Source organism: Lipophrys pholis (genome assembly GCF_963383615.2).
Source record: "Lipophrys pholis genome assembly, chromosome: 6".
Classification (NCBI taxonomy): domain Eukaryota; kingdom Metazoa; phylum Chordata; class Actinopteri; order Blenniiformes; family Blenniidae; genus Lipophrys; species Lipophrys pholis.
Window position 1 is genome coordinate 750,903 of NC_137629.1, and position 22,402 is coordinate 773,304.

The window sequence follows — 22,402 nt, forward strand, 5'->3', positions numbered from 1 at the left end:
GCTGGTCCTCCACCAGGTGACAATATGAACAGAGCTGGTCCTCCACCAGGTGACAATATGAACAGAGCTGGTCCTCCACCAGGTGACACCATGAACAGCGCTTCAGAGGTCCTCCACCAGGTGACACCATGAACAGCGCTTCAGAGGTCCTCCACCAGGTGACACCATGAACAGAGCTTCAGAGGTCCTCCACCAGGTGACACCATGAACAGAGCTTCAGAGGTCCTCCACCAGGTGACACCATGAACAGAGCTGGACCTCCACCAGGTGACACCATGAACAGAGCTGGTCCTCCACCAGGTGACACCATGAACAGAGCTTCAGAGGTCCTCCACCAGGTGACACCATGAACAGAGCTGGTCCTCCACCAGGTGACACCATGAACAGAGCTTCAGAGGTCCTCCACCAGGTGACACCATGAACAGAGCTGGTCCTCCACCAGGTGACACCATGAACAGAGCTGGTCCTCCACCAGGTGACACCATGAACAGAGCTGGTCCTCCACCAGGTGACACCATGAACAGAGCTTCAGAGGTCCTCCACCAGGTGACACCATGAACAGAGCTGGTCCTCCACCAGGTGACACCATGAACAGAGCTGGACCTCCACCAGGTGACACCATGAACAGAGCTTCAGAGGTCCTCCACCAGGTGACACCATGAACAGAGCTGGTCCTCCACCAGGTGACACCATGAACAGAGCTGGTCCTCCACCAGGTGACACCATGAACAGAGCTTCAGAGGTCCTCCACCAGGTGACACCATGAACAGAGCTGGTCCTCCACCAGGTGACACCATGAACAGAGCTGGTCCTCCACCAGGTGACACCATGAACAGAGCTGGTCCTCCACCAGGTGACACCATGAACAGAGCTTCAGAGGTCCTCCACCAGGTGACACCATGAACAGAGCTGGTCCTCCACCAGGTGACACCATGAACAGAGCTGGTCCTCCACCAGGTGACACCATGAACAGAGCTTCAGAGGTCCTCCACCAGGTGACACCATGAACAGAGCTGGTCCTCCACCAGGTGACACCATGAACAGAGCTGGACCTCCACCAGGTGACACCATGAACAGAGCTGGTCCTCCACCAGGTGACACCATGAACAGAGCTGGACCTCCACCAGGTGACACCATGAACAGAGCTTCAGAGGTCCTCCACCAGGTGACACCATGAACAGAGCTGGTCCTCCACCAGGTGACACCATGAACAGAGCTGGTCCTCCACCAGGTGACACCATGAACTCAGTCCTTTGTTTCTCACCACTTTTCAATTCAGCAGAAAAAGAGAAACAGAAGCTCCAGAGCAGGAAGCTGCACAACATCCTGAGTTCCACCAGGGGGCGCTCTGCTGGACGCTACAGGGCTGTGTGTGTGTGTGTGTGTGTGTGTGTGTGTGTGTGTGTGTGTGTGTGTGTGTGTGTGTGTGTGTGTGTGTGTGTGTGTGTGTGTGTGTGTGTGTGTGTTGTGCCATCTGGTGGTGCACAGTTCAGAGCAATGAACTAATGGGGGGAGTGTGTGACATTGAGGGCTTTTCCTCCAGAAAGAACCAGGTTCTAGTTCTGGTCCAGGACCAGCCTTAGCACCAGTTCTTTGTCTTTCCACCACCAAAGCCCCGAACTACCAGGGGCTGACCTGCTGCTACGCTGGTCCTACTTCATAGCTGGACCACAGAGGAGCCAGACTGGGACCAATGTGTCATCAGCTGGGGGCGGAGTTATCTCTGGAGGTATCTCTGGAGTTATCTCTGGAGGTATCTCTGGAGTTATCTCTGGAGTATCTCTGGAGGTATCTCTGGAGTATCTCTGGAGGTATCTCTGGAGTTATCTCTGGAGTTATCTCTGGAGTATCTCTGGAGGTATCTCTGGAGGTATATCTGGAGTTATCTCTGGAGGTATCTCTGGAGGTATCTCTGGAGGTATCTCTGGAGTTATCTCTGGAGTTATCTCTGGAGGTATCTCTGGAGTTATCTCTGGAGGTATCTCTGGAGGTATCTCTGGAGGTATCTCTGGAGTTATCTCTGGAGTTATCTCTGGAGGTATCTCTGGAGGTATCTCTGGAGTATCTCTGGAGGTATCTCCGGAGTATCTCTGGAGTATCTCTGGAGTATCTCTGGAGGTATCTCTGGAGGTATCTCTGGAGTATCTCTGGAGGTATCTCTGGAGTATCTCTGGAGGTATCTCTGGAGGTATCTCTGGAGTATCTCTGGAGTATCTCTGGAGGTATCTCTGGAGGTATCTCTGGAGTATCTCTGGAGGTATCTCTGGAGGTATCTCTGGAGTATCTCTGGAGGTATCTCTGGAGTATCTCTGGAGGTATCTCTGGAGGTATCTCTACCTACAAGGAGGAAGTGAGGTTGAACTGGCTTTCAGAAGTCTAGAGCGAACACGGAGCCCCAGAGTGGTTATAGAGAAAAAAATAAAAACAACGCTTGGGAACGATACGATAAATCGCTGAAGTTAATATCAGGAGGGAACGGGATTATTTAATCCGTATTCGTGGAGCCGCGGCTCTCGAGATGCTGCAGAGCTCCACCTGTCAGTCAGCTACGTCAGATATAATCTAGAAGCCGTTTTAAACCTAAAATAACCCCAACAGCAGCTAAAAGACGATGTACAGAAACTCCCATGATGCACTGCAGCGCTCTGCCCCGTGATCCCGTCGTGTTTTAGATGTAATTATCGGGGTTATGTCAGGTTTGTAGTGTTGGTAATGATTGTGTGTTCGTTAATTCATCTAGTTTAGTTTGGTTTAGTAGTTGTGGGTGGGTAACCAGGAGTGAGAGGGTTGTGTGGGGGGGGCTCCTGCCATGGGTCACCTCCTGAGATCTGTGCATAGAAAAGCTCAATTTAATAGTATTCATCGTGTAACCGCTTTACTCATCAATCATACTCCTGCCGTTGTCTCCAGTAAGTACAAAGTTGTTGACTACTTCTACTACTACTGCGACAACTCGCAAAAGATGTCCAACATAATGTGCCTGAAATTATAAGACAGTTTAAGACCAAACACAAGTCAGCAGTGTTCCTCTCACGCAGTGCGACCGTACGGACCGTAATAACGTTATACTTACATAGAAAGGTGCGCGCCACGAAACATCAAACGGCCCGCGAGTTCGAGACCCCTGTTCTAATGAAGCCAGACTTCTGGTTCCTCAGGAACTACTAAACAAACTACAAACTACTGGAAATGAAAGTTGGAGTGTTTAGAGCTAAAATGAGCCTTTTAATGTCTTCATGTGAAAGAGAACTTTAATCAGAGTGGTTACCTAGGTTACCATGGAAACGGCTGTAGAGCAGTTCTATCATTCTACACCTCCATTCCTCCATGTTGAAGCTTTTGATTCAGACACGTCCAGAAATAAAGTGAAAGGAGCAGAAAGTCACTATGGAATGTTGGAATGGTGAAAAATAAGAGCCAGGATCATTCAGGTTATTGTTATTATTATTATTATTATTATTATTGTTATTATTATTATTATTATTATTATTATTATTATTATTATTATTATTATTCTTCCCCTCTATGTCCACTCCGGGGCTCCAGACTAAACCCCTGGTCCAGTCCGTCTCCTGGTTCCTGGACGAGGCTGTCAGCGCCAAATTGGTGAAATCAGTGACGTATCACGTTTTGGAGTGACGCAGTGACGTAGCTCCACTGGCTCCGGTAACGGTGGAAAAACACCACCAACTAGAACCTGGTTCTTGTTGGTGGAAAAGCCCTCATTGAGGAGTGTGCGTGACACTGGGGGGAGTGTGTGACCCCGTGGGGGGAGTGAAGGCAGCACCCTCACCGAGCCGATCCCGTCCATCAGCGTCAGCAGAGACGCCACCACCCGTTTCTCCACCTCGTTCTGAGCTCCGTCTCTCTTGGGGCACAAGGCATCCAGCTCGTCGATGAAGATGATGGCCGGCCGCCTGCCGGAGGAAGAGGAGGAGAAGAACTTCAGTTCTGGAGACCAGATCAGCTGATCTTCATCTTCATCAGGAGACGTTTACCTCTGAGACGCTTCTGAGAAGATCTGCCTGAGCCGAGCTTCAGTTTCACCGTAGAACCTGTGAACCAGGAGCACGTCTCCGTCAGCCAGACCCTCCGTCAGTCTGACCCTCTGTCAGTCTGACCCTCTGTCAGTCTGAACCTCCGTCAGTCTGACCCTCTGTCAGTCTGAACCTCTGTCAGTCAGGACCTCCGTCAGTCAGGACCTCCGTCAGTGTTCCGTACTTGCTCATGATCTCGGGGCCGTTGATCACCGTCATGTGAGCTCCAACCTCGTTGGCGATGGCTCGTCCAATCAGAGTCTTTCCTGTCCCGGGGGGTCCGTAGAGCAGGACTCCTCGTGGCGGGGGGATCCCTGAGCACAGGAAGTAGTGAGCAGGTCCTGGGCGGAGCCTCAGGGCGGAGTAGGAAACACCCGGACTGCGAGCAGCGACTTACCATAGGAGGAGAAGAGCTGCGGGTGTTTGAGAGGAAGTTCGATCGTCTCTCTGATGGCGTCCAGCTGGATGCCCAGGCCTCCGATCATGCTGAACGTCACCTTTGACCTCTGACCCTCGGCGTCCGCCGGCTCCGGTCTGGACCTGAAGCGGACTCTGGTGGCGCTGGTGAGGCGGTAAAAGGTGTCGGTGCTCAGAGCCCCAGCAGGGGGTGCCTCCAAGCACAGCCAGCTCTCCGGGTCCGTGGGGGGGCCGGGTGGAGGAGTGGGGGATGGGGACAGTGACGGGAGGGGAGGGAGGGAGAGGGACGGGCGTACAGGGGTGCTGGCTGCAGGACCGGGCTCTCCGGGCCCCCCCAGGGAGCCCGGCGTCGCCGGGTCGTCTACGCTGAGCGTCCCGAGCTGCAGACACAGGTCAGAGGTGGAGTCCAGCAGCGAGTCCGGCTCTGTGTCGGGGGTGCCGGTGGGGGGGGGGCCTCTGTGGAGGGTCACCCCGTCCTGCCCCCGGACGCTCTCCACCCGCACGCTGCACGGGCGGCCGAAGTACGTCAGGGAGACGATGCTTCCTGGGAGAACCACGTTTCCTTCTGGAGCAGAACAGACAGGAAACAGAGCGACTGTTTCACAATAAAAGACACTGGAGTCGTTCTGACCATGAAACCACAAGTCTGAGGAAGTTACTTAAGTATTTTAGTTACTGTGAGAATGGTGTCGTAGAAACACTGTTACACACTGAACTTCAAAGACGTGGAGGAAAAACCTCAGTGAGGTCATACTGACCCAAAGACCTCAGCAGGAAGTTCTTGAAGTCTTCTGAGTCCACCCTGTCGTCTCTGGACCTGAACACACAACAGTTGGTTCTGCTGGTCAAGACGTTTGAGCAGCAGCTGCATGTTTCCACCAGCAGATGGCAGCATTGATTCAAATCACACAACCACTGCCTCTCAGGAAGCAGAGGAAGACAGTGAGGAGGAAGTGGACCTGTTGCTGAGCAGCAGCTCGTCGGCCTGCAGCACCGGACCGGTGACAGGCTGCAGCGCCACCTCCAGGCCGCTCCTCAGCCGCAGGTTGTTCTGGATGCGTTTCTGGAGGCCCACTTTCCCTCCTGGGAACGAAGCCACCGGCCACCCGACACACACCTGAGACAGAGCGGGGACACCGGGTCAGAGGTCGTCTGGAGGCTCCACCATCAGAGCAGCAGAGCGACGGTACCTCCTGGTGGCCCGTCGGGCTCGTCAGCAGAACCGGCCTCCCGATGTTCACGCCAAAACGCTTCATGGAGCCCAGGCTCAGCTGGGCCAACCAGGATCTGCAGCTTCTGGGGGTTCGGTCATCAGCTGAGAGGGGGAAGGACGGAGACCCAAACTCAAGATAAGATAAGAGTGAAACAGAATCAAACCAACACCCGACTGGAGGAGCTGAAAACATCCTGGACTCAAATCTGAGCAAAGCAGACGATGGAGTCCAATCAGATGTGTTCAAGCTCTGTGACAGTCTCATGGTGGGAACCCATCAAATGGACCATCTGGAGGGCCGGTCCAGGAGAAACAACCTGGTTCTGATGGGACATTGGAGTGAATGAGGAGACCTGGGCAGAGTCTTTATTGAAACAGGAAGAGTCCACCGCTCAGGGAAGCCAGGGGGGGATAGGCCCAGAACCATCCGGGTCAAGGTTCTAGATAGAAGGACAGAGACACCATTTTACAGCAGCAGGACATTAAAAGGCTCCAAACTCTTCATAAAGGAGGACGACCCAGAAGAGCTGAGGAGGAGGAGGAGGAAGAGGAGGAGGAAAGAACGAAGAGCTGAGGAGGAGGAAGAGGAGGAGGAAAGAACGAAGAGCTAAGGAGGAGGAAGAGGAGGAGGATGAAAGAACGAAGAGCTGAGGAGGAGGAAGAGGAGGAGGAGGAAAGAACGAAGAGCTGAGGAGGAGGAAGAGGAAGAGGAGGAGGAGAGAACAAAGAGCTGAGGAGGAGGAAGAGGAGGAGGAAAGAACGAAGTGCTGAGGAGGAGGAAGAGGAGGAGGAAAGAACTAAGAGCTGAGGAGGAGGAGGAGGAAGAGGAGGAGGAAAGTATGAAGAGCTGAGGAGGAGGAAGAGGAGGAGGAAAGAACGAAGAGCTGAGGAGGAGGAGGAGGAAGAGGAGGAGGAAAGAATGAAGAGCTGAGGAGGAGGAAGAGGAGGAGGAAAGAACGAAGAGCTTAGGAGGAGGAGGAAGAGGAGGAGGAAAGAACGAAGAGCTGAGGAGGAGGAAGAGGAGGAGGAAAGAATGAAGAGCTGAGGAGGAGGAAGAGGAGGAGGAAAGAACGAAGAGCTGAGGAGGAGGAAGAGGAGGAGGATGAAAGAACGAAGAGCTGAGGAGGAGGAAGAGGAGGAGGAGGAAAGAACGAAGAGCTGAGGAGGAGGAAGAGGAAGAGGAGGAGGAGAGAACAAAGAGCTGAGGAGGAGGAAGAGGAGGAGGAGGAAAGAACGAAGTGCTGAGGAGGAGGAGGAAGAGGAGGAGGAAAGAACGAAGAGCTGAGGAGGAGGAGGAAGAGGAGGAGGAAAGAACGAAGAGCTGAGGAGGAGGAGGAAAGAACGAAGAGCTGAGGAGGAGGAAGAGGAGGAGGCGGAAAGAACGAAGAGCTGAGGAGGAGGAGGAAGAGGAGGAGGAAAGAACGAAGAGCTGAGGAGGAGGAAGAGGAGGAGGAAAGAACTAAGAGCTGAGGAAGAGGAAGAGGAGGAGGAAAGAACGAAGAGCTGAGGAGGAGGAGGAGGAAGAGGAGGAGGAAAGAATGAAGAGCTGAGGAGGAGGAAGAGGAGGAGGAAAGAACGAAGAGCTTAGGAGGAGGAGGAAGAGGAGGAGGAAAGAACGAAGGGCTGAGGAGGAGGAAGAGGATGAGGAAAGAATGAAGAGCTGAGGAGGAGGAAGAGGATGAGGAAAGAATGAAGAGCTGAGGAGGAGGAAGAGGAGGAGGAAAGAATGAAGAGCTGAGGAGGAGGAAGAGGAGGAGGAAAGAACGAAGAGCTTAGGAGGAGGAGGAAGAGGAGGAGGAAAGAACGAAGGGCTGAGGAGGAGGAAGAGGATGAGGAAAGAATGAAGAGCTGAGGAGGAGGAAGAGGAGGAGGAAAGAACGAAGGGCTGAGGAGGAGGAAGAGGATGAGGAAAGAATGAAGAGCTGAGGAGGAGGAAGAGGATGAGGAAAGAATGAAGAGCTGAGGAGGAGGAAGAGGAGGAGGAAAGAACGAAGAGCTGCCAGAGACAAACCTGAAACACCAGAAACTGATTATCCGTCCTCGCAGCAGCACGCCAAAATAATACTGTATACTGTACATACTGTATACAGTATACTGTACATACTGTATACAGTATACTGTACATACTGTATACTGTACATACTGTACATACTGTGTATACTGTATACCGTATACTGTACATATTGTATACTGGATACAGTATACTGTACATACTGTATACAGTATACTGTACATACTGTATACAGTATACTGTACATACTGTATACAGTATACTGTACATAGTATACTGTACATACTGTATACAGTACATACTGTACATACTGTATACAGTACATACTGTACATACAGTATACTGCATGAGGACACTCTCTGTCTCTTATGGCAACATGTATAATTACTGAAGAAAAGAATCTAGAGCATCACCTTGTGAGACACGGCGCTCTGCAGCTTCAGACATGTCAGAACCCTGAGAACCGTTCTGGTACCAAGCAAACTGATCTGGATCCTCAGAAGAACGTTTAACGATTCTACTCAGGAACAATTTACCAACATCATGAAGACAGAGAACAGCTGATCAGTAATCCACCTGGACACCAACGTTCAAATGTCCCTTTAATATTCTGTCCATCAGACTCCTGGTTAAAGTGACGGGACGGTGGTGTTGGTAGTGAAGGCTGTGAGGTGGAGCACAGAACCAGACAGAACCAGGGTGGAGGTGGTGCACAGAACCAGACAGAACCAGGGTGGAGGTGGAGCACAGAACCAGACAGAACAAGGGTGGAGGTGGAGCACAGAACCAGACAGAACCAGAGTGGAGGTGGAGCACAGAACCAGACAGAACCAGAGTGGAGGTGGAGCACAGAACCAGACAGAACAAGGGTGGAGGTGGAGCACAGAACCAGACAGAACCAGGGTGGAGGTGGAGCACAGAACCAGACAGAACCAGGGTGGAGGTGGTGTGGCTGTGTTCATTGACAGGAATGTAGAGTTGAAGGTGGAGAACATATTAGAAGAGATCACTATTGAGACTGATATGAAGAAGAAGGAAAAGGTCCTGGTGAGTTACACTTCTAGAGCAGCTCCAGCTTAGACTCTATAATGAACGGGTGGAGGAACATGTCTCAGAGTGTCCTGCTCTACCGGCTGAGCTCCCGGGGCCCTCTGGATCCCATTCATTCAGATAGGAATCCCCTCACTGGGGTGAAGAAAGTATCCCCCCATCCCTCCCTCCATCCATCCATCCTCCATTCCTCCATCTCTCCCCCCATCCCTCCATCCTCCATCCATCCATCCTCCATCCCACCCTCCATCCTCCCCCCATCCCTCCATTCATCCCTCCTCCATCCCTCCATCCTCCATCCCTCCCTCCATCCATCCATCCTCCATTCCTCCATCTCTCCCTCCATCCCTCCCTCCATCCATCCCTCCCTCCATCCTCCATCCCTCCCTCCATCCATCCCTCCCTCCATCCCTCCCTCCATCCCTCCCTCCATCCTCCATTCCTCCATCCATCCCTCCATCCTCCATCCATCCCTCCATCCTCCCCCCATCCCTCCATTCATCCCTCCATCCATCCCTCCATCCTCCCCCCATCCCTCCATTCATCCCTCCATCCATCCCTCCCTCCATCCATCCATCCTCCATTCCTCCATCTCTCCCTCCATCCCTCCCTCCATCCATCCATCCCTCCATCCTCCATCCCTCCCTCCATCCATCCCTCCCTCCATCCCTCCCTCCATCCCTCCATCCATCCTCCATCCCCCCATCCTCCATCCATCCTGCCATCCATCCTCCATTCCTCCATCCCTCCCTCCATCCATCCCTCCATCCATCCATCCATCCTCCATCCCTCCCTCCCTCCATCCATCCATCCCTCCCTCCATCCTCCATCCCGCCCTCCATCCATCCCTCCATTCCTCCATCCTCCCCCCATCCCTCCATCCATCCATCCATCCATCCTCCATCCCTCCCTCCATCCATCCATCCTCCATCTCTCCCTCCATCCCTCCCTCCATCCATCCATCCCTCCATCCCTCCCTCCATCCTCCATCCCTCCCTCCATCCATCCCTCCCTCCATCCCTCCCTCCATCCTCCATTCCTCCATCCATCCCTCCATCCTCCATCCCTCCCTCATCCTCCATTCCTCCATCCATCCCACCATCCTCCATCGATCCTCCATCACTCCCTCCATCCTCATCCATCCTCCATTCCTCCATCCATCCCTCCATCCATCCTCCATCCCCCCATCCTCCATCCATCCTGCCATCCATCCTCCATTCCTCCATCCCTCCCTCCATCCATCCCTCCATCCCTCCCTCCATCCTCCATTCCTCCCTCCATCCCCCCATCCTCCATCCATCCCGCCATCCATCCTCCATCCCTCCATCCATCCCTCCATCCATCCCTCCATCCCCGAGACGCTCCAGCAGAACTTCTACACTTTATTTCTTCAACCTCTTCAGAGTTTCTTCACTGGATCAAGAACCGTCTCATCGTATCGATCACCGGCTCACGTGACTTCAACTCACCTTTTTCTATGAAATCGATGACGGTCAGGTTTCTGTTGGAGCTTCCAGAGGTGGAGGAGTCCGGGAGCTCCTCCAGAACCGAACCGTCCTCCTTCAGAACCGAACCGTCCTCCTTCAGAACGGAACCGTCCTCCTTCAGAATCGAACCGTCTCCGTCCTCCGCCGCTCTTCTACCTTTGCGCCTGCTCTTCTTAGAAGACATGATCCTCCTTCTACTTCTCCTCCTCCACGTGAAGGAGCTCACATGTAAACATGGAGCGAGCACTTCCTGGTTAAAGTTTAGTTCCACCTCCTTTTACCGTAATTCCTCGAGCAGACTCACCCAAGAAAACGGAAGGCGCCCAGCAAGTATAATAATAATAATAATAGTAACAAAAACAACAACAATAATAATAATAATAATAATAATAAATAACAGTAGTAATAATAACAATATTCATAATAATAATAATAATAATAACAGTAGTAATAATAATAATAATAATAATAATAATAATAATAATAATAAATAACAGTAGTAATAATTACAATAATAATTATGATTATAATAATGATGATGATGATGATAATAATGATAATGATAACAGTAGTAATAATAGTAATAATTATAATAATAATAATATCATAAACTGTTTTTTGTCTGTTTGAAGAATCTTACAGCTTTTATACCACTACACACACACACACACACACACACACACACACACACACACACACACACACACACACACACACACACAAGGAGAACATGGAAACTTCACACAGAACGAAAGGTTTGTTTCATCCTGAGGCGGCTCGTTTTCTATTGCGCTTTTAACTGAGTTATTACGGTATTATACAACTTAAAGGGCGGACCTTTATGTAAGTGCCCTGTACGTGTAGTAACTGTCCTGTACATGTAGTAACTGTCCTTGACGTGTAGTGAGCGTGCGGTCCTGGTTCGTCTCCGGCTGTTTTAACGTGTACATGATCGGTTCTGACTGCAGGATGGCAGCCTTGCTGTCCAGACTGTTACCGGCGGTGAGAGGAGCGCGTGCCGGTAACGTGTCCTCCTCCCGGGTCTTCTCCTGCTCGGTGAGCCGCGCTCAGCAGCCGGCGGAGGGCAGCGGGGTTCTAACGGGACGGACGGACCGGTTCGGGGGAGTGACCGTGGACCTGGGAGAGACGCTGCCGGCGGACGTCAGTGAAGGAACGTTCAGCGGCATCCTGAGAGGTGAGACCCGGAACGAACCTGAGGTCGAGGGGTCCCGAACCCTCAGTCCTGATTCCACAACCAGTCGAGTCCAGAGCGCAGAGTCTGTGTGTTCTGGAGCTGTGGTGCGTTCTAGAGTTCTGGTGCTGTGGTGCGTTCTAGAGTTCTGCAGCTGTGGTGTGTTCTAGAGTTCTGGAGCTGTGGTGCGTTCTAGAGTTCTGCAGCTGTGGTGTGCTCTAGAGTTCTGGAGCTGTGGTGTGCTCTAGAGTTCTGCAGCTGTGGTGTGCTCTAGAGTTCTGGAGCTGTGTGTGCTCTAGAGTTCTGCAGCTGTGGTGTGCTCTAGAGTTCTGGAGCTGTGGTGCGTTCTAGAGTTCTGCAGCTGTGGTGTGCTCTAGAGTTCTGGAGCTGTGGTGTGCTCTAGAGTTCTGCAGCTGTGGTGTGCTCTAGAGTTCTGGAGCTGTGTGTGCTCTAGAGTTCTGCAGCTGTGGTGTGCTCTAGAGTTCTGGAGCTGTGGTGTGCTCTAGAGTTCTGGAGCTGCGGTGCGTTCTAGAGTTCTGGTGCTGTGGTGTGCTCTAGAGTTCTGGAGCTGCGGTGCGTTCTAGAGTTCTGGAGCTGTGGTGTGCTCTAGAGTTCTGGAGCTGTGGTGTGCTCTAGAGTTCTGCAGCTGTGGTGTGCTCTAGAGTTCTGGAGCTGTGGTGTGCTCTAGAGTTCTGGTGCTGTGACGTGTTCTGCAGCTGCGGTGTGTTCTAGAGTTCTGGTGCTGTGGTGTGCTCTAGAGTTCTGGAGCTGCGGTGCGTTCTAGAGTTCTGGAGCTGTGGTGTGCTCTAGAGTTCTGGAGCTGCGGTGTGTTCTAGAGTTCTGGAGCTGCGGTGCGTTCTAGAGTTCTGCAGCTGTGGCTTTTGGGTTCCCTAACACACCACAGCTCCCACAAACAGAACATGCAGACCAGCGTTCTAATAATATAATATTGTTCCAACAAGGAGCTGCTGCAGGACGAAGGGTCTGAGGCAGCAGCGCCACTCTGTCCCCTCTCAGGGTCCCCGGTTCAAGTCTGTCATCGTTCTTTAAGGTCAATGACTTTAAAATGGCCTCCAGCTGCGGTCCATCACAGAGAACCACATTCACCCAACCAGAAGCTGGACGAACACACATCTTCATCACGATGAAGAACCCTGCAGGAACCTCAGACCCAGGGAGAACGTGCAACATTTAGGGCTTTTCCAGCAAAAAGAACCAGGTTCTAGTTCAGTTCTTCAATGAGCAGCTCCAAAGAAGCGGTTGTGTTTCCATTGTCAGGGACCAGTGGTTCGGTCCGGGTCGCTCCATCTAGTCTGACCTGAACCTCGGATAAAAACATTGAGTCTCCTCGTCGCTCTATTGGGGTTTATTCACCTCCGTCTTGTTTTAGTCCAGAGCCCCAGAGCGGACATAGAGGGGAATAATGATGATGATGATGATGATGATGATGATGATGATGATGATGATGATGATGATGATGATGATGATGATGATGATGATAATAATAATAACCTGAATGATCCTGGCTCTTATTTTCCACCGTTCCAACGTTCCATTGTGACTTTCTGCTCCTTTCACTTTATTTCTGGACGTGTCTGAATCAAAAGCTTCAACATGGAGGAATGGAGGTGTAGAATGATAGAACTGCTCTACAGCCGTTTCCATGGTAACCTAGGTAACCACTCTGATTAAAGTTCTCTTTCACATGAAGACATTAAAAGGCTCATTTTAGCTCTAAAAACTCCAACTTTCATTTCCAGTAGTTTGTAGTTTGTTTAGTAGTTCCTGAGGAACCAGAAGTCTGGCTTCATTAGAAAGAAGTTCTGTAGAGCGTCTCATAGCAGAGCGCCCCCTGCTGGCTCATGAGGACCTCAGCCTGCGGTCAGAACGCCAAACAAGACCTGGAGGTGAAGTTAGTCACAATGATGTCACCATGAAAAGTCTGAAAAGAACTGGTTCTAGGTTCTAGATCCACCAGCTCTGGCCCCACTCTGGCTCCACTCTGGCCCTGCTCTGGCCCCGCTCAGGCCCCGCTCTGGCCCTGCTCTGGCTCTACTCTGGCCCCACTCTGGCTCCACTCTGGCTCCGCTCTGGCCCCGCTCAGGCCCCGCTCTGGCTCTACTCTGGCCCCACTCTGGCTCCACTCTGGCCCCGCTCTGGTCCCGCTCTGGCTCCTCTCTGGCCCCGCTCTGGCCCCGCTCTGGCTTCTCTCTGGCCCCGCTCTGGCTCCTCTCTGGCTCCTCTCTGGCCCCTCTCTGGCTCCTCTCTGGCTCCGCTCTGGCCCCGCTCTGGCCCCGCTCTTGCTCCACTCTGGCTCCGCTCTGGCCCCGCTCAGGCCCCGCTCTGGCTCTACTCTGGCCCCACTCTGGCTCCACTCTGGCCCCGCTCTGGTCCCGCTCTGGCTCCTCTCTGGCCCCGCTCTGGCTCCACTCTGGCCCCGCTCTGGCCCCGCTCTGGCTTCTCTCTGGCCCCGCTCTGGCTCCTCTCTGGCTCCTCTCTGGCCCCTCTCTGGCTCCTCTCTGGCTCCGCTCTGGCCCCGCTCTGGCCCCGCTCTTGCTCCACTCTGGCCCCGCTCTGGCTCCACTCTGGCCCCGCTCTGGTGCCGCTCTGGCTCCTCTCTGGCTCCGCTCTGGCCCCGCTCTGGCTCCACTCTGGCCCTGCTCTGGCTCCACTCTGGCCCCGCTCTGGCCCCGCTCTGGCTTCTCTCTGGCTCCTCTCTGGCTCCTCTCTGGCCCCGCTCTGGCTCCTCTCTGGCTCCTCTCTGGCTCCTCTCTGGCCCCGCTCTGGCTCCTCTCTGGCTCCACTCTGGCCCCGCTCTGGCTCCTCTCTGGCTCCGCTCTGGCTTCACTCTGGCCCCACTCTGGCTCCTCTCTGGCTCCTCTCTGGCTCCACTCTGGCTCCACTCTGGCTCCGCTCTGGCTCCACTCTGGCCCCGCTCTGGCTCCACTCTGGCTCCACTCTGGCTCCACTCTGGCTCCACTCTGGCAGTAGCAGCAGTTCAGCCTGTGCTGCCGGAGCTTTGGAGGTGAAAAGACAAAGAACTGGTGCTAAATCTGGCCTTGAACTAGAACCTGGTTCTTTCCAGTGGAAACAAGGGAAAGCTCAAGACTGGATCCTGAAGACAAATGTCCATGGGGAGATTACTGCGTTGTTACTGCCTTGTTACTGCGTTGTTACTGCGGTATTACTGCATTGTTACTGCATTGTTACTGCCTTGTTACTGCGTTGTTACTGCGGTATTACTGCATTGTTACTGCGTTGTTACTGCCTTGTTACTGCATTGTTACTGCGGTATTACTGCATTGTTACTGCATTGTTACTGCATTGTTACTGCGGTATTACTGCATTGTTACTGCCTTGTTACTGCATTGTTACTGCGGTATTACTGCGGTGTTACTGCATTGTTACTGCATTGTTACTGCATTGTTACTGCGGTATTACTGCATTGTTACTGCATTGTTACTGCGGTATTACTGCGGTATTACTGCATTGTTACTGCATTGTTACTGCATTGTTACTGCGTTATTACTGCGTTGTTACTGCCTTGTTACTGCGTTGTTACTGCATGGTTACTGCCTTGTTACTGCGTTGTTACTGCATGGTTACTGCATGGTTACTGCCTTGTTACTGCATTGTTACTACCTTGTTACTGCGTTGTTACTGCCTTGTTACTGCCTTGTTACTGCGTTGTTACTGCGTGGTTACTGCCTTGTTACTGCGTGGTTACTGCCTTGTTACTGCCTTGTTACTGCGTGGTTACTACGTGGTTACTGCCTTGTTACTGCGTGGTTACTGCCTTGTTACTGCCTTGTTACTGCGTGGTTACTGCGTGGTTACTGCCTTGTTACTGCGTGGTTACTGCCTTGTTACTGCGTTGTTACTGCATGGTTACTGCCTTGTTACTGCCTTGTTACTGCGTGGTTACTGCGTTGTTACTGCGTGGTTACTGTGTGGTTACTGCCTTGTTACTGCGTGGTTACTGCGTGGTTACTGCGTGGTTACTGCGTGGTTACTGCCTTGTTACTGCGTGGTTACTGCCTTGTTACTGCCTTGTTACTGCCTTGTTACTGCCTTGTTACTGCCTTGTTACTGCGTGGTTACTGCCTTGTTGTCTGCCTTGTTACTGCCTTGTTACTGCCTTGTTACTGCGTGGTTACTGCGTGGTTACTGCCTTGTTGTCTGCCTTGTTACTGCCTTGTTACTGCCTTGTTACTGCGTGGTTACTGCGTGGTTACTGCCTTGTTACTGCGTGGTTACTGCCTTGTTACTGCCTTGTTACTGCCTTGTTACTGCGTGGTTACTGCCTTGTTACTGCCTTGTTACTGCCTTGTTACTGCGTGGTTACTGCCTTGTTACTGCGTTGTTACTGCCTTGTTACTGCCTTGTTACTGCCTTGTTACTGCGTGGTTACTGCCTTGTTACTGCGTTGTTACTGCCTTGTTACTGCCTTGTTACTGCGTGGTTACTGCCTTGTTACTCCGTGGTTACTGCGTGGTTACTGCCTTGTTACTGCGTGGTTACTGCGTGGTTACTGCCTTGTTACTGCGTGGTTACTGCCTTGTTACTGCCTTGTTACTGCCTTGTTACTGCGTGGTTACTGCGTGGTTACTGCGTGGTTACTGCGTGGTTACTGCCTTGTTGTCTGCCTTGTTACTGTGTGGTTACTGCGTGGTTACTGCCTTGTTACTGCCTTGTTACTGCCTTGTTACTGCGTGGTTACTGCCTTGTTACTGCGTTGTTACTGCCTTGTTACTGCCTTGTTACTCCGTGGTTACTGCGTGGTTACTGCCTTGTTACTGCGTTTCACTGATTGGTACTGAAGTCAGTTAAAGTTGAATTGCTCAGTTCTTCCTCTGATCCATCTTTTAATAACTTCTAACCTCCTCTGCTGTTTGTCATCCGCCTCATTTCTTCATCAATCACCTTAATCAGCTGATGCGTCTCCTAGCAACCGTCCTGACGACGGTCCTGATCCGTTAACGGTGTTTCCTTCCTCCAGACTCGTTGACTCGCTGGAAAGCCGAAGGGAAAGCCGCCGTGTGGCTTCGAGTTCCAGTTTCTCTGAGTCGCTGCGCCGCCGCCGCCGCCGCTCACGGCTTCAGCTTCCATCACGCCAAGAACGACCTCGCCGTGATGTCACTGTGGCTCGGCCAGGGCGAGAGCCGGCTGCCCGGATTCGCCACGCACCAAGTGGGAGTGGCAGGTGGGAGGGGCTTCATCCTGCTACTGACACACTTTAATCTACTGACACACTTTAATCTACTGACAGATTTTATTCTACTGACAGATTTTAATCTACTGACACACTTTATTCTACTGACACACTTTAATCTACTGACAGATTTTAATCTACTGACACACTTTAATCTACTGACACACTTTAATCTACTGACAGATTTTAATCTACTGACACACTTTATTCTACTGACACACTTTAATCTACTGACACACTTTATTCTACTGACACACTTTAATCTACTGACAGATTTTAATCTACTGACACACTTTAATCTACTGACAGATTTTAATCTACTGACACACTTTAATCTACTGACAGATTTTAATCTACTGACACACTTTATTCTACTGACACACTTTAATCTACTGACACACTTTAATCTACTGACACACTTTATTCTACTGACACACTTTAATCTACTGACACACTTTAATCTACTGACAGATTTTAATCTACTGACACACTTTAATCTACTGACACACTTTAATCTACTGACAGATTTTAATCTACTGACACACTTTAATCTACTGACAGGACGATATCAGCTTCACTGCCTAATCCTTTAAAACACAACCAGTCAACATGGTGTGTGACCTTCAGTGGGGTGTGACTGTGGTGGACGACCTGCAGGGGGCAGCGTGTCTCCAACTTCTCTACAGTGGAAACATGTCACAACACGTCCTCAGCATCGTCCTCACACACACCACAGACCTCCACCCAGACCTCCACCAGACGTGCACCACACCGCCATCAGACCTCCACCAGAACTCCACCAGAACTCCATCACACCTCCATCACACCTCCACCAGACCTCCACCAGAACTCCATCACACCTTCACCAGACCTCCACCAGACCTCCATCACACCTTCACCAGACCTCCATCAGAACTCCATCACACCTCCTCCACAACTCCACCCAAACCTCCATCCAGACCTCTTCCACATCCTCCTCCCCCTCCTCCTCCACCTCAGGTTAGTTCAGGTTAGTTCAGGTCACCTCAGGTTAGTTCAGGTCACCTCAGGTTAGTTCAGGTCAGTTCAGGTTAGTTCAGGTTAGTTCAGGTCAGTTCAGGTTAGTTCAGGTTAGTTCAGGTCAGTTCAGGTTAGTTCAGGTCAGTTCAGGTTAGCTCAGGTTAGTTCAGGTTAGTTCAGGTTAGTTCACGTCACCTCAGGTTAGTTCAGGTTAGTTCAGGTCAGTTCAGGTTAGTTCAGGTTAGTTCAGGTTAGTTCACGTCACCTCAGGTTAGTTCAGGTTAGTTCAGGTCAGTTCAGGTTAGTTCAGGTCAGTTCAGGTTAGCTCAGGTTAGTTCAGGTTAGTTCAGGTTAGTTCAGGTTAGTTCACGTCACCTCAGGTTAGTTCAGGTTAGTTCAGGTCAGTTCAGGTTAGTTCAGGTTAGTTCAGGTTAGTTCACGTCACCTCAGGTTAGTTCAGGTTAGTTCAGGTCAGTTCAGGTTAGTTCAGGTCAGTTCAGGTTAGTTCAGGTTAGTTCAGGTTAGTTCAGGTTAGTTCACGTCACCTCAGGTTAGTTCAGGTCAGTTCAGGTTAGTTCAGGTCAGTTCAGGTTAGTTCAAGTTAGTTCAGGTCACCCCAGGTTAGTTCAGTTCAGGTTAGTTCAGGTCGCCTCAGGTTAGTTCAGGTCACCTCAGGTTAGTTCAGGTTAGTTCAGGTCAGTTCAGGTTAGTTCAGGTCACCTCAGGTTAGTTCAGGTCACCTCAGGTTAGTTCAGGTTAGTTCAGGTCAGTTCAGGTTAGTTCAGGTCACCTCAGGTTAGTTCAGGTCACCTCAGGTTAGTTCAGGTTAGTTCAGGTTAGTTCAGGTCACCTCAGGTTAGTTCAGGTCACCTCAGGTTAGTTCAGGTTAGTTCAGGTTAGTTCCGGTCAGTTCAGGACATTTCAGGTCACCTCAGGTTAGTTCAGGTCAGTTCAGGTTAGTTCAGGTCACCTCAGGTTAGTTCAGGTCACCTCAGGATAGTTCAGGTTAGTTCAGGTTAGTTCAGGTCACCTCAGGTTAGTTCAGGTCACCTCGGGTTAGTTCAGGTCAGTTCAGGACAGTTCATGTCACCTCAGGTTAGTTCAGGTCAGTTCAGGTTAGTTCAGGTTAGTTCAGGACAGTTCATGTCACCTCAGGTTAGTTCAGGTTAGTTCAGGTCACCTCAGGTTAGTTCAGGTCAGTTCAGGACAGTTCATGTCACCTCAGGTTAGTTCAGGTCAGTTCAGGTTAGTTCAGGTTAGTTCAGGTCACCTCGGGTTAGTTCAGGTTAGTTCAGGTTAGTTCAGGTCAGTTCAGGTTAGTTCAGGTCACCTCAGGTTAGTTCAGGTCACCTCAGGTTAGTTCAGGTTAGTTCAGGTTAGTTCAGGTCACCTCGGGTTAGTTCAGGTCACCTCGGGTTAGTTCAGGTCACCTCAGGTTAGTTCAGGTTAGTTCAGGACAGTTCAGGTTAGTTCAGGTCACCTCAGGTTAGTTCAGGTTTGTTCAGGACAGTTCAGGTCACCTCAGGTTAGTTCAGGTCACCTCATGCAGTAACAGAGACGTCGTTCTGCCTCCAGGAGCTGTGGTGGACGAGTCCAAAGGGAAAGTTCTTGTCGTTCAAGACAAAAACAAGGTCAGTGTTTCCTTCTTCTCATTTGTTTTTAGTGAGTAGGTAAGAACCGAGCTCAGTGTGTGAAGGCCTAGTCTAGTTTAGTCTCATTTAGAGTTTAGTCAAGTCTAGTTTAGTTTAGTTTATTCTAGTTTAGAACCTCAAACAATCTGCTCCGGAGCAGAACCTCCAGCCAGCCGCCCTGGAGCAGAATCTCCAACAGAACCTCCAGCAGAACCTTGGTTCAACTATTCAGGAAAGATTCCTCAGAGTTTGGATGAGAGGGTGAGATTACAGTATTTTAAAGAAACACTACTCCTCCGGAGTATTTAGTAGTAGTATTGGTGTTCGGTAAGAATCCACACAAACATAACAGGACCGTGAAACACTGAATGAGACCCAGAGTCACTTTGGCTAAAACTCAGTGAAGAAGTGACTCAGCAGAATGAAGCGTCTCAGAGGTTGGACGTGAAAAGACTCTTCAACTGTACAAACCACCAGAACCACGATTTCACACAATCTCTTTATTTCAGCCTCGCAAATATAATAACCTGTTGAAAGTACAAGCAGTGTTGTGTTGGTGTTGCTCGCTAAGAGAAAAGGGGTGGAGCAGGTGGAGCAGGCGGAGTGAGTGACGCTCAGCGACCAGCAGTACGTGACGAGTCTCACTTCAGCTCGTGTCCTGAAGACGATCCGACTCCTCGGAACCGTTTTAACTCCAGAAACTTCACTCTGGACGATGAGCTTCCAGCACGTCGCTCACATCATGTGTGAACTGTGTTTCAGACCAAGAACGCCTGGAAGTTTCCAGGTGGTTTGTCTGATCCTGGAGAGAACATCGGTGAGTGGAACCTCCAACACCGCACAGGAACTATTATTAACAACATCCATTCATTTCAACTGTCCAACAACATTCACTTCTTAGCAGGTTTAAAGCAGCTTTCATTGTTTAATGATAATTACTATTTACACGCCTCTCAAAAAGCAGCGTCAGAAAAATATTGGTTTCCTCCCTTCACCTCGATGCTGACGCCGACCGGTTGACTAACCCGTCGGCGTCCAGTTTAACACGTTGGTGTTGAACTGGAGAGAAACTTCAGCAAAGGTTGTGTTCCTTCCTCACAAAGCTTCGGTTTCCTTTAAGACACATTGTGGAGAAGTTAAAACACTGACCTGTGTCATCACTTCCTGTCTGACCTGTGTCATCACTTCCTGTCTGACCTGTGTCATCACTTCCTGTCTGATTCTGTCATCACTTCCTGTCTGACCTGTGTCATCACTTCCTGTCTGACCTGTGTCATCACTTCCTGTCTGATTCCTGTGTGACTGTGATGTCGTCCCTCCAGGCGTCACTGCGGTCCGCGAGGTGTTGGAGGAGACGGGCGTCCGCTCAGAGTTCCAGTCGGTTCTCAGCCTGCGGCAGCAGCACCACCACCCTGGCGCCTTCGGGATGTCCGACATGTACATCATCTGCCGGCTGAGCCCGCTGACCTACGACATCGACTTCTGCCGGGAGGAGTGCGAGCGCTGCGAGTGGCTGGAGCTGGGCGAGCTGGCCCGGACCCTCCAGACCACGCCCATCACCAGCCGCATCGCCCGGCTGCTGCTGCACGGCCTGCAGGACGGGTTCCAGCACGTAGACCTGACCATGGAGGAGCTGCCCGCCGTGTATTCTGGGATGTTCTACCAGCTGTACCACCGACACCTGGACCTCCACTGACCCCTGCTGGACGACAGACACCTGGACCTCCACTGACCCCTGCTGGACCACCGACACCTGGACCTCCACTGACCCCTGCTGGACGACAGACACCTGGACCTCCACTGACCCCTGCTGGACCACCGACACCTGGACCTCCACTGACCCCTGCTGGACGACTGACACCTGGACCTCCACTGACCCCTGCTGGACGACTGACACCTGGACCTCCACTGACCCCTGCTGGACGACTGACACCTGGACCTCCACTGACCCCTACTGGACTTCAACCAGCACTGGACTGTTACTGCAGACACACTGAAGGACTGGGAAAACAGTTGCCTCCACCCGTCTGTTGCATCTTATTTCTCTTAATTGAAGTTAAGACAATAATTTATAAAGAACCTTCCAGTTCTGCAGAATAGATCCACAATAAGCCTGATGATTATTTAACTAGTATAACTTCCCCACAATAGAAACCGAAGGATCAGAAAGGAAAACGCTTCATAACAATCTGATTCTTTCAGCAGTAAACCATGTGGAGTACCAGATACCTGCTGGAGCAATAGAGCAGCAGTAAACCATGTGGAGTACCAGATACCTGCTGGAGCAATAGAGCAGCAGTAAACCATGTGGAGTACCAGATACCTGCTGGAGCAATAGAGCAGCAGTAAACCATGTGGAGTACCAGATACCTGCTGGAGCAATAGAGCAGCAGTAAACCATGTGGAGTACCAGATACCTGCTGGAGCAATAGAGCAGCAGTAAACCATGTGGAGTACCAGATACCTGCTGGAGCAATAGAGCAGCAGTAAACCATGTGGAGTACCAGATACCTGCTGGAGCAATAGAGCAGCAGTAAACCATGTGGAGTACCAGATACCTGCTGGAGCAATAGAGCAGCAGTAAACCATGTGGAGTACCAGATACCTGCTGGAGCAATAGAGCAGCAGTAAACCAGGAATAAGCGGTCGGTGTCGACCTTCAATCAGAAAACTCCGTTTGGATTCTTATCAACTGAAACTGAAAGTAAATGAAGTCAAAAGTTCTTCTGTGACTCCTGAAAACTTCATGGTCTACTTCTGACTACTTTACTAGTTCACCTTCACTGGCTAAATATCTCAATTAAAAGCAGTGAAAGTATTTAGGCTTCCCATCTTTTACTAACTTCCCCTAAAAATCAAGTGGAATTTATGAATAAAGATTAAAACATTTCTTCTTTTTGCATGATTGACTTTTGCTTTCTGTGTGTGTGTGTGTGTGTGTGTGTGTGTGTGTGTGTGTGTGTGTGTGTGTGTGTTTTGTGTTTTCATTTCAGAAAGGTTTCATGGCAATGTTTTGAAACAGATGTAGTTTCCATGTTGGTCCACTAGTTGGTGCTGTTGTTAGTTTTAGTACTGAAAGCACACACACACACACACACACACACACACACACACACACACACACACACACACACACACACACACACACACACA

The 22,402-nt window shown here is 50.9% G+C and overlaps 2 protein-coding genes across 3 annotated transcripts in view; one reads left to right on the plus strand and one right to left on the minus strand.

Moving 5' to 3' along the window:
• afg2a (AFG2 AAA ATPase homolog A) overlaps window positions 1-10,399 on the minus strand; it is a gene marked incomplete at its 5' end in the record, with an annotated part of 94,684 nt that extends 84,285 nt beyond the window's left edge. Inside the window, 8 exons of the mRNA XM_080465534.1 lie at window positions 3,794-3,917; window positions 3,999-4,055; window positions 4,222-4,351; window positions 4,435-5,019; window positions 5,213-5,271; window positions 5,414-5,571; window positions 5,645-5,769; window positions 10,198-10,399. Coding sequence (XP_080321660.1) covers window positions 3,794-3,917; window positions 3,999-4,055; window positions 4,222-4,351; window positions 4,435-5,019; window positions 5,213-5,271; window positions 5,414-5,571; window positions 5,645-5,769; window positions 10,198-10,399 — 1,440 coding nt within the window. The remainder of the gene's footprint in view (window positions 1-3,793; window positions 3,918-3,998; window positions 4,056-4,221; window positions 4,352-4,434; window positions 5,020-5,212; window positions 5,272-5,413; window positions 5,572-5,644; window positions 5,770-10,197) is intronic.
• Window positions 10,400-11,071: 672 nt separating this feature from the next.
• On the plus strand, window positions 11,072-22,150 carry nudt6 (nudix (nucleoside diphosphate linked moiety X)-type motif 6). 2 transcript variants are annotated; one of them, XR_013935412.1, is made up of 6 exons: window positions 11,072-11,410; window positions 16,407-16,610; window positions 19,194-19,249; window positions 20,012-20,066; window positions 20,572-21,453; window positions 21,734-22,139. XR_013935412.1 is itself a non-coding variant. In XM_080465436.1 (5 exons), exons 1-5 carry the CDS (start codon window positions 11,164-11,166, stop codon window positions 20,943-20,945), a joined length of 936 nt encoding a protein of 311 aa, XP_080321562.1. In that variant the 5' UTR covers window positions 11,072-11,163; the 3' UTR covers window positions 20,946-22,150. The 2 variants fall into 2 exon arrangements, 1 of the variants encoding a protein (XP_080321562.1); XM_080465436.1 differs by having other exon boundaries at window positions 20,572-22,150.
• Window positions 22,151-22,402: the final 252 nt, after the last annotated feature.

Excerpts from the sequence above, each read along its gene's own strand:
- nudt6 (XM_080465436.1), top strand. The coding sequence starts at position 11,164 with ATGATCGGTTCTGACTGCAGGATGGCAGCCTTGCTGTCCAGACTGTTA. Across the intron at positions 16,611-19,193 it reads GCACCAAGTGGGAGTGGCAG|GAGCTGTGGTGGACGAGTCC; the intron begins GTGGGAGGGGCT and ends TTCTGCCTCCAG. Across the intron at positions 19,250-20,011 it reads TCGTTCAAGACAAAAACAAG|ACCAAGAACGCCTGGAAGTT; the intron begins GTCAGTGTTTCC and ends ACTGTGTTTCAG.